The sequence below is a fragment of the Ascidiella aspersa genome, chromosome 9 (assembly GCF_963924565.1).
Source record: "Ascidiella aspersa chromosome 9, kaAscAspe10.2, whole genome shotgun sequence".
Classification (NCBI taxonomy): Eukaryota; Metazoa; Chordata; class Ascidiacea; order Phlebobranchia; family Ascidiidae; genus Ascidiella; species Ascidiella aspersa.
This window is the reverse complement of record NC_139455.1, coordinates 6022462-6033646: the sequence shown is the minus strand read 5'-3', so window position 1 is coordinate 6033646 and position 11185 is coordinate 6022462. Positions and strand designations below refer to the sequence as shown.

General features: G+C 36.1%; 1 protein-coding gene across 1 annotated transcript in view; it reads left to right on the top strand.

The window, feature by feature from the left end:
* Positions 1–224: 224 nt before the first annotated feature.
* The window catches only part of LOC146132064 (nephrocystin-3-like), a 36498-nt gene continuing 25537 nt past the window's right edge, over positions 225–11185 (top strand). The window contains exons 1-16 of the mRNA XM_083396867.1: positions 225–525; positions 1824–1988; positions 2214–2357; positions 2605–2679; positions 3037–3142; positions 3457–3602; positions 4281–4402; positions 4646–4773; positions 4921–5047; positions 5131–5232; positions 5973–6087; positions 6508–6678; positions 7985–8085; positions 8639–8740; positions 9076–9253; positions 10067–10267. Coding sequence (XP_083252993.1) covers positions 379–525; positions 1824–1988; positions 2214–2357; positions 2605–2679; positions 3037–3142; positions 3457–3602; positions 4281–4402; positions 4646–4773; positions 4921–5047; positions 5131–5232; positions 5973–6087; positions 6508–6678; positions 7985–8085; positions 8639–8740; positions 9076–9253; positions 10067–10267 — 2130 coding nt within the window. The 5' untranslated portion in view covers positions 225–378. The remainder of the gene's footprint in view (positions 526–1823; positions 1989–2213; positions 2358–2604; positions 2680–3036; positions 3143–3456; positions 3603–4280; positions 4403–4645; positions 4774–4920; positions 5048–5130; positions 5233–5972; positions 6088–6507; positions 6679–7984; positions 8086–8638; positions 8741–9075; positions 9254–10066; positions 10268–11185) is intronic.

Sequence of the window (11185 nt, the reverse complement as noted above, 5' to 3'; positions counted from 1 at the left end):
GTTTGTTGAAAACTTATTGTACTTTTATTTAAAATGAACACAAGTTCCAATAATAAAGAGCAAAGTAAACCCCGTTTTAATCAATTATGTTTAAATAAGTTTGATGTGTATATAACAAACAAAATTAAGGAGAAAACTACTAAAGTATAAGTACTCTATGACATGCTAATCTCTAGGCTCCAACATCCCACTCCGGTAAATCGTTAAGGCCGTAAACGTAAACAACAGTCGTTTTGTGTCAACTTTAAGACTTGTCCTTTGTTTTGCATGTTCCAATCTCAATATTTATACCTCATCTATACACAAGCGAAACGCATTGTGTGCCTCGAGCAAAAGTTAAAGCAATGACTGCGGATAGCCGGGATAGGTAGCTCAAAGATGGGCGCTTCTGGTTCGATGGTCGCCAACAAAGACGACGGCGGCGTCGAAGTCAATATTGCCGACGAGGCATCTGCTACCCGCGCCATATCGAGACACCACAGTCAACCACCGAGCACCCTTCTTGCGTCTCTCATTCCAAAAAAGGTTAAAAATGGTCTTTGAACGATATGTCTTCCTAATTTAAACTGTGCTAGTTTTCATTGTAACTTGTGTGCACCTGCAAGTTTTTTTTAAACCTTACAAAGGGCACCTCGAAAAAAGCTTAACTGCTCCCCAAATATGCATTTGTGCAGCATACATTTACAGTGCAATCTTTGCAATGCAGAGTGCATTGGAAAATCAAAAAATGTAGTCGGAAATTTGAAAGTACACCCGAGGTGCACTTTTTTTACCTTGGTTGCACCCGGTCACCCAGATTTTTTTGCTGTGCACCCACAATATCTTTTTAAGATCTGCCATACTTTCAACACTGGCCAACAGTAATCTAAAAAATCGCTTGAATTCCCAGTCATTTTAATTGCAAAATAAATAAAGTTCAGGTTAAGTCATTTTTAACAAAGTCAAGTTCTAAGTCTTTACTTGCCCAAGTCATTGGCATTACAAGTCAAGTCGTTGGTATTATAATTAAATATTTTAAGCTATAAAGAATTGTCAATATTGTTCCATTCTAAGCATAAGTTTAATCAGTTACCATTTACAAATAGCATGAAACTGTTACAAAAAAGCATGAAACTGTTTAACACTTTATAATCAATTAAATATACTAATATTATGAAACTAAATTAAACTGCCTAATTAAACCCTTTTGCCTAAAAAACTAATGACCGTATGCACACAAAACTTAAGTCAAGTTGAAAGTAAAGTCTTTAGGTCAAGTAATTTTATAGCAAATGTTTAATGTAAGTCTGATCAGTCACTTTTGAATCGCCACTGTCAATCAAATATATTGTCCGTACTGACTACACCATTGTTTGTAGAATACCCTGTCCTTGAATACAAATATTATGTTTTACATTTCAAGACATGGACAGGTTTATACTTGTAAAAGTATTTTGTTTTTCCATTAGAAGACTATTAACATGAACCCGTCTTAAAGCATTATACACTGTTTTTGGTTAGTGATCTGACATGTAAAATTATGCAATAAAACATTGTAGCTGATACATATTTATGGTTTTCTATATATACATGCCAATTTTACATCAATCAAACAATTTTCACTTAACCAATGTTGAGGTCATGAGTTCAAACCCCAGCTAGTTGTTCAAATCCTAGCCTTGCTTGCATGACAATCCATTATTTATTGATTGACTTGATTGGGTTTCTTAATTGAAGGCTCTATGTTAGATTAAAAATGGCTTCAGAAGGACTAAATCAAATTAGTTGTCTATGTATCTTGTATTAAATTTTCACTTAACTATATATTTCGTTGTCTTGCTTAGCACGGGGACGGATTGCATCGCCCAACTGCTAATATAAGGTCGTCAGGGTCGTTTGATCCGTCAAACGCTGCTATGATGCTGCCAGACATGAATGACAAGATACGAAAAGAGTATGACACCCTTAAGTTTACTAAAGAGCAAGAAATACAAGCACTACAGAGAAAGGTACAGGGAAAACAATTGCTAATGGATAAAATTGTGTGCAATAGAACTGTCGTCCTAAATTTATTTTGGTTTATGTAATGATATTTTACATCATTGAATAGTGTGTTATTCTATTTATGTTATCCATAAAAAGGCACATTATTTTACGAAAACTATAATAAAAAAGAAAAATGTTTAATATTTATATTTTGCGGATTTTTATCGAAAATATTTTTTTCGCTACAGGAGCAAAAACTTGACACAGAAAACAATCGCTTAAGAGCCGAACTTCAAGCTTTGAACAAACAATGCCAAAAACTGAGGGCAGAGCGTGACATTGCAATGGAAAGTAGTTATGAGGCGACTGAGAGAGCAACAGCTTTGGAACAGGTTCGTAAGTAAATTAAAGGATTTTATTCAATGTTTTTGTGAATGTATGAAGACTATTTAGAAATTCCTTGCTGACAAATTGTTTTATTTATAACTGTAATACAGGAAGCGATTAATTGAATAGGAAGTATTAAACATGTTTTAAATTTTATTGATGGTTGTTGATAACTTGCCAAGTGAAATTTAAATCTTGAATTTCAATTTTTACAATAACCAAGTTGACTTTGCATTGCATATTTTTCTTTAGGACAGAGAGAAAATCCAACGCCAATTTAAAATCTTCAGAGAAACAAAGGAATCTGAAATACAAGCTCTGTTACAGGTAATTTCATGACGAAGGATTCATATCTTATACAGAAAATCAAGTTTGTGCATTTGCACCTGCTATTACAAAATCCTAGTTTTATCAGAGTGCAAGCAGGGTTAGCCTAGAAAAGTCTTGCTAGATTCAAACACACACTGTTGGCCTTACCAGGACTACCACTCTACTGACTGAGCTTTTTGTTTGGCCAGTAGTAGTAGGGTTGTATTTCAGTTATATACCCATATTTATTCTCATGGATAAAGACCTTTAGGTTTCAGGTTATTAATTAGAGTATTATCATGAAGGATTGGTATCTTTTTTCACAAATAGTCAGTACATGATAAAGCTTCAAATTATCTATGAATTTATTTTAAGGCCAAGCGCCAGTTTGAAACCCAGCTTCAAAGTTTGCAAGCCTATGGAGTGGCAACGCTTGATGATCAAACTTACTCCAAAAATGATGCATCAAACCACCTTGATGGTAAGACTATAGTTTGTTTGAAAAAAAATTCTGGTAAGACTTATGATGTAAACCGATCCAAGTAATTCTACTATGAAAGTGTTTAACAGAAACCGAAATGTAATTTTACTGATTTAGGAAAACATTTATTTTAAAGATAAATATTTAAATTAATGTAATGAAAATATAGTACAAAACATACAGAAATGAACAACTTTTTTTCAAGTTGGTTTACACCAATTTTCCTTAAATGTTGCTGAAAATTGAAAAAAATTGTTGATAACCAAATACTTAGTTAATTTGCAAACATCCTAATTTTACTATTTTTTAATTAGATGCAATGCGACCAGCCAGTGAGTGGTGGGCACCTCCAGAAAGTGAAGCCACCTCTCTGTTCGGAAGCTACGCTCAACTTCGCAATGGTTCCAATGTCGGATTTGCGGAAAGTGCAGCCGATATCCGTGAGCAGGGTCGTGTAGAAGTAAGTTAGATTGAAACAATTTTTGTGTAAAAATATTTAATGAAACATACGCACACATATGTACGGCTTATGTATCATTAGTACACCGAAAGCCATTGCAGACTCACCGAATCTGTCGATCAATGATGCAAGTAGGGCAGGCTAAAAAACAACTAGCCTGCAGTGAGGTTCGAACTCATCACCTCCGGTCAAGGCGAGACTGAAGCTCTGTCATCTAAGCTAAACAGGCTCAGAGAGGAGCGAGTCGAGAATCAACCATACGCCAATGCTTGCTTGATTTCTTAGTACAAGCAACAGATATTTATAATAATTTTCTGTATTGGTTAACAGTTTTTTAAAGTTAAGTATTTCTGTTATCAAAAAAACACTACAAGTTCAAATTTAATTGTTTGATTTGTCTCTGCAATATATTTTACTTTAGGCAATCCGTTCCTTCAGTACCCCAGTTTAATTTCTCGCTAGCCTGAAGCCTGTTCACTATCAACAACATAAAATAGCATTGTCGTTATATAATGCCCAGTTAAAGAGGGCAAACTCAGCCTAAAACAACTAAAAAGTCAAATGCCACCTGCTTTGAGCCGTTGATTTGGTAATCAGTACACAGTACATTTGTATTATGTTAAACAAATAGACTCTTTACAAGGCGCCAAAAGCAATAACTTGATAAACCTTTTTCAGGATGGCAGTGATTTTGTATCTCCTCCAACTGAAAGACAACCTTGGATGACAAACGGCAACAGTTTGCCAATGGTCCTACCTCTCACCAATTCCACCGACATTTGTGGAAGTATTATATTAAGGTAATGTACTTCAAAGTTGTTTTGTAATTTTTTAAAAACACCGAAAAACGTAAGACAATGAAATGAACAAATGAGACATATTCATATATACTGTATTTGTACGTCTTTCAATGCGGCCACAATTGTTTAATTGCTATGTTTTAAGTTTTTAGGTATAAAGTAACCTAATACAGATTTAAGAAAGTATAGACATTTCATGAAAACTGTGTTAACATTTAATTCTTGAACTTTAATTGGATACAGATGTTATGTTGGTGGCACTCCTGATGTTATCAGAGATTTGAAAAGTATAGTAAATCACCCAGAATTAGAAGCAACCAAAAGTGCTTGTGAAAAAGAAGGCTATTTTCTCTCAGTGACTAATCTTACAGGTAAAACAATGTATTACAATGAATACCTTTTCATAATCATAGCACATACTAATGTCATATTTTGAACACCGAATTAAATGTTGATTAACGTTGACAAAAATATTCCAATTGCCCTTTAAATGCAAATAACATTTAACCAAATCATAGATTTGAGTGATTATACGGAGGAAAGGCAGGAAAATGAAGATCCAGCTGTTGCAAAAGTAGAACTAATTCAATCTGCTGTACACAGATCATCCATATTTATATTCATCATTGGTGACATGTTGGGAAAGTAAGAGTAACTTTTTCTTTTTCTAGAAAATATTTTTTGCAATTTGAACTGATTTTATTGCCTATTGAACCACGTATTTCTAGGTACACAGATGCTGAATGCCAAGAAGGACATTTTAACTCTCCTGGTTCCAAATCTACATTTTTCTGTCTGAAAAACTCCACGCAGGGCGAGGTAAAGCGCATGTATTTGTTATATACGTATTTATTCCAACGTTTTTCAATAAAGTTATAAAATCGCAAGAGAAAAAGTTTGTATTATCAGAAGTGTCGGCGTGCCTTTGTGTTTCCCTACCTCCAGCTTAAAGAAAATTATACTTACAAGATTTGTGGTTTCATAAAGAATTTTTTTGTATTCTAATAGCGCATAAAAAATATCCGCCATTTACACCCCAGAGCCAAATGTTTAAAAATAGTCACAGAACAGCCTCCCTGTTAATTATACTGTAGTTTTCATTTTGCGTTGTCGTCTTACTCCAAGACATTCATAAGTCGAGCAGCAAATCCTGGCACATCGGTTAACAACTATGGATGATGAATATGTGAGATGCCTTGTGTAAATTCAGATGCTATAACAAAAACTTGTGCGAAAATTAAAATTCAACGTGGATATCAAATAACGTCTTACGGTCATTAAGTAGATGAAGTATGTAAGACTAAAACATGCAAGATCAATGTTTGTCAGGTTTTTTGGCTCAAATTTGCTTTCTGGTAATAAAATCTTTCGTTTAATCGCAAACCGTTTTAAAATTCTTATAAACGTTTGCTAACGAATCAGCAAAGATACCACAGTATCGCATAACTACCCTACACTGGCAAATCGATTGTTTTTTTGGCTTCGATAGTCATACATAGCGCTAAAAACAACAAGTACCGACTTTTAACCCAATGTGTTATTATTTATTTTAGCGGGACGACATGCCAAGCGCCGAATTAAAGCAGCGTGTCACTGCCAGCCACTGCAGGCGAAAGTTCCATTACGAAACATCCGAAGAAGTTTTTTCCCTAACTTTAAAATGCATCAGCAAGGCTGTGCAGCTGGTAAGTACAGCTGGTTTATGAGCATAATGGTTGGAGGTTTTAGTTAGACGTAGTAGGAATATTAGAGCCCATATACAAGTTGGTAACATTTTGAACGTTTAAAATATCTATTTACCTATTTTTAACATCCATGTTAATAAAAGGATATTCGAATCATACCGAAACTAATTTATTTTATTGAATATGCTGTTGCTGCTCAGCATTATTTCAATTGTTCTTCCGTAAAATTTTATTAAAGTGCCAACATTTCGATTACCATTCAGGTAATGTTCTGCAGGGCAATATAATTGCAACCAAAGGCAGGAACATTAATAACCGGACAATGTGAAACAACAAGGCTGCAGCTTTCTAAAGCCCGCTACTGCACAGAAATATATTGGCCTAAAATGTATAAATCAAAATCCTCTTTCTCTCCTCCAGGAGTTCGGTATAAAGGCGTCCTCTTCATCCTCTCAACCTCCGGAGGCATCGGGGGACTCGGAGCAGCATGAGGTGGTCTGCATCGATGAGATGCCATCGGATGAACACATGGAGCAGATGCAGCAGTCCATCATGGCGCCTCCCGACCTACAACCCGTCGGATTCGAGAAGGTTAGAAATAAGTTTCTTGGACTTAAAAATAGAATTTGCTCCACCAGGCAACATATCAATGGATCGCTTGTAACGAAATTAATCAAGATAATATCGTTCTATTAGACCGTTTTGACTTTGCAATTCATTATCAATTTAGTATGTTATCTTTTCTTTTGGTTAGGTCAGGGTTAACTGACTCGATAACCATTTTGTGGTTGTTCGTTAATCGTTTGCTACTGTGTTCGCATTTGTAGCAACAAATAAGCATTTATCTTATCTAGTGCAGTCGTTCCCAGCCGCCAAAGCTTAAGCGCCAACGCCCAGATACAGAATTAAGTTTAATTGCACACCAAATTCGATGACAGCATAATAGCTAGCCGCAAAAGCTTCGCTTTATCACGGAGAGCGAAATTTTGAACTGACGTTTCAACAGCAGATAACTGCTGACTTCAACAAGATTAATAATTTAAACGAGAATTTTTTAGTCAGCTTATGTACTGAAAAAGTAGAAAATAAAATGAAAGACTAGTCGTAGAACAAAAAATCTAGACGTCGTTGAACTTACGATAAGGTGCGACGCGACGGGGTTATCCGGTGCAAAAGTGCACCGTCGAACAACGCGGCGTTTTTCAATCATGTCGCTGGCTAAAGCGACTTGTAGATATCCGAAAACTACAATTCCTTTTTGTTTATGGTGTTACGACATTGATTAATCCGAAAGCATGCTTCTGTAACTGTTTAACGCATTTTATCCTGCGTTGTCAATTTGTATCCCGTCCGCAGAATACAACGTGTTTAACTATAGCCTTGCTTAAAATGCCATTCTAGTCCCGCTGATTTTACGTAGACTACCGAAGGCACCAAGGGTACTAGTGCTGCTTATATGTTTGCCGTTTTCGTGGTATCTACGACTTTCAAGATACAGATCACAGAACTTCGCATGTATCTGTTAGATTATATACACACTCATATTTGTTCATCTCTGCCGTACTTCGTTCTAGCTGACAAGCTAAATACTGCCGTTGTAATTCCGCATGGTGTATACTGATAATTTGGGCACAAATTGGCCGCAATCATATACCAAACTTACGTTTTCATGGCAGTATAAAAAACCTATTGGTTTAGCGTTAAAACGCTTCGCTACCTTCTGCTATTAGTGTGGCATTTTTTTAAACCTTCATTTCAATTAGAAAACGTTACCAGATCCGATTCGATGTTATCGGACATTGCTGTAGTTGCGAAACTATTCCAGCTGGATTATCCGTTTTTATATTTTGTTGTTTTCGTCTTTAATTATGCTACAACGATCAACCTTTTCGTGCAGAGTTACGAAAGACTGGACGAAGTTGTGACGTCACCTGGTCCGGTGCCCCCTCTTCTCATATCGGGAACCAGGGGTTCGGGGAAAACCCTTCTCCTTACCAGGTTGGCAATTTTGTTGAACGTTGTAGTAAAAAAATATTCCCTCCACAGTCCATTATCGTATTAGTGTCATCAATTTATTTTTGGCGTTGTATTTTGAGCTTTTGGGATCAACACATATTATTAAATATATGATATCACTTTTTGGTTTCGACTAATAAACAATTCTGACGCCATTTAAATGTTTGTTCTCTCAGAAAGCAATATAAGCGAATAAATTTCACGTCAAAAATTTACGTTGATATAAATTACTCTTTTTATCATACGTGTTTTGGATACTGAGGCATGTGTTTTGTTATTAATTGTTTATATTTGATTTTTAGCCCTCGTGTTGTGTTGCGTTCATGTTTTAAGACTTGCGATTCCATATAATAGAAATCTTTTTTTTATACTTTTTTAGGCTTTGTTGTAAATGCTTTTACAGCACATGTGGTGTATTTCGCATTTTAAGCTAGTTTTGCTCCGGGTAACAAACACACCACCCCAAAACTACAACACAACCAGACTTAGTTGTACCAACGAAATACATACGAGCAAAAACAACTTTTACTTGCAGTTGGATTCGTCGTCTGAAAAGCACCAGCCCCGATATCCTTGTGCTTCAACATTTTGTTACGGGAATCGAAGCTCTTGATGCCGACCCAGTCATTATGCTTCGGTATTTATCGAAAATTTAAACTTTTTGCCGAAAATTTTTTTTTTCATACAATTTAATTTCCGCTTTTCCTTTATGTTTCCAAATCATTGGTATTCTCATTTTTTTAATATTTTTTATTAAAATGAACTAATTTTACCCGAAAGACTTTAAGTGATGTATTTAAAAAAAACATTGACTTAAGTCATTACAACAAGTTCAGTCACTCAAATTACTTAAGTTCAGTCACTTTAGCCGAACAACTCAACTCAAGTCAAGTCATGTCGTTTTAAAACAGTTACTTGAGCATTCCAACTAATTTAGTGATACGATGACCTTGACAACTACGTCACACACAGGCGTCTGCTGAGCCAGCTACGTCATCACTTGCCGTTGGCCAACCAGCCCCCGGTGCAGACCTTCTCCACCTTTGACGTCACCAGATTGAGGGAGACCCTCCCCCGCTGGCTGGAGCAGCTGACGTCACGGAGGAACAATCGGATTTTGCTCGTGGTCGATTCTATCGACTTGCTGAAGGTGAAAATAAGAAAGCTAAACTAATGTTCTTAGAAGAAAATCAACATTATAGTAGGAGTGATGTTCTTAAGACTGTTTATGAAAGCAGGTATAAAACATAAAATCCTTTCTTTAAATTTTACAAAAATATATATTTCGCCTTATTGAAAAATCTTTTATTATATTTTATTGTTTGCGGGAGATTTGTTATTTCCAAAAGTGTTTCGGCTTATAGTAGGAGTACCTGTTTCAATTTTTGTCTGTATCATGAAAATATGAAATCCCTCATCTATAAAAAACGTGTGTCTCAAGTGTTTGAACGATTAAGTTATTGTCAAATGAAGATTGCTGTTTAGCCATTCTTGTTTGAAGCCGCATTTGTGTTTTTCAAAGCTGAAATCCTCGTTTTTGACAAGATTTCCCAAAACTGTTTATTAAAACGATAGATTGTTGACCTGATGAAGCACGGTTGTGAGAAAGCTGATTATGTATTTCGTACGTATCCATGATTCTTACAAGAAGATTGTTTTGTCAAATAATACCTCTATACTCGAATGTTATGTTCAAGTCTAGTATTCGCCGAATATCAACAACTTATGACCTTGTCAATTGTGGTAAAATAGTTTAGGTAATGTTAGGTCAATTTAGCATAAAGATTTAAGTCAAGTTATGTCATTTAAAAAGTAATTGCAACACTGTCGTATTCGTCCGTTCTGCAAATGTTTGCAGAATATCAACCAGTCATTTAGTGCTACGATCATTTTGTCAATAGTAACCAAATGACTTAGTAATTACTGTTAAAACAACACATATTTTATAACCCCACTTCACCAGGAGGCCCAGCGCAACTTCCACTGGCTTCTGGACCCCCTTCACGTCGGGGTGCGTGTCGTCATCTCGGCAGGGGTGGATTCCTGCCCCGAGGAGTGGCGCACATTTCCCACCCTACACCTGGAACCCCTCTCCGTCCAGTCGGTAAAGTCCTTACTACAGGAACACGCCTCGTTCCGGGGAATCACCCTGCCACGTCACACGGTAGGCCTATTTTCTTGTGGTTCTACAGTCGACGACGTTTCTCTTCAGTAATTTTACTGGTTTGTTTTTAATATTGCCTAATTTTCAACTCAATACTCTAATACAGCGTTTCTCAACTGGTGCGCCATGTAAGGCTGCTAGGTGCGCCGCGAGCGAAAGGAAAAAACATGTCGAAATAAGTCCAAAATTAATCGGAATAATACTTTAATGGACAGTCTCAAATTTAGTTTCAAAGGCTTGAAGTCCCTTTAAAGGTTTGCAACTATAAAACCCATATAGTAAAAAATGCAGGCAATTAAAATATCGGTACACCTCAATGGCGCTCGCTTCGCTCGTAAGGTGCGCCGCCACGTTTTCATACGTCTCTAGGTGCGCCCCCAAGTAAAAAATGTTAAGAAACACTGGTTTAGAGAGTCGAATAACCACTATATCAGTCCTTAAAATGCTGTTTCAGACACAATTGATCTGCTACAGCACTTCAAGTAGGTTTCGCGCAGCCAGTATCGATGTATTTTTAAAATACTTTGATTGAATCTTCCGTTACGCAGGCCTAAAACATTGGTTATTAACATGAAAATCGTATTTAAAACCATTACTATAAACCAGTGGTTGTCAAACTCGTGTAAGCGTATGCCCCTGGCGGCGCGGACGAATACGTTTTTCATGAAATTTTATTTATAATAAATCTTTGGTCAGACTGTGTGTAGTAAGTATACTCGTTAATACCGAACTGTTTGTCAAGAGTAATTTTTGTCCCGAAAACGTTAAATGTTTGCTGTTTTTAACATCAAAGGGTCCCATTGTTTTATAAAGCATATTGGGTTTGCAAGATGAAAAAGTTTGAGAACCACTTCTATAAACAACTTACATTATGGGGACGTTTTGTTTTTAGATGAACAAGCAATGTTGCTTTTTATA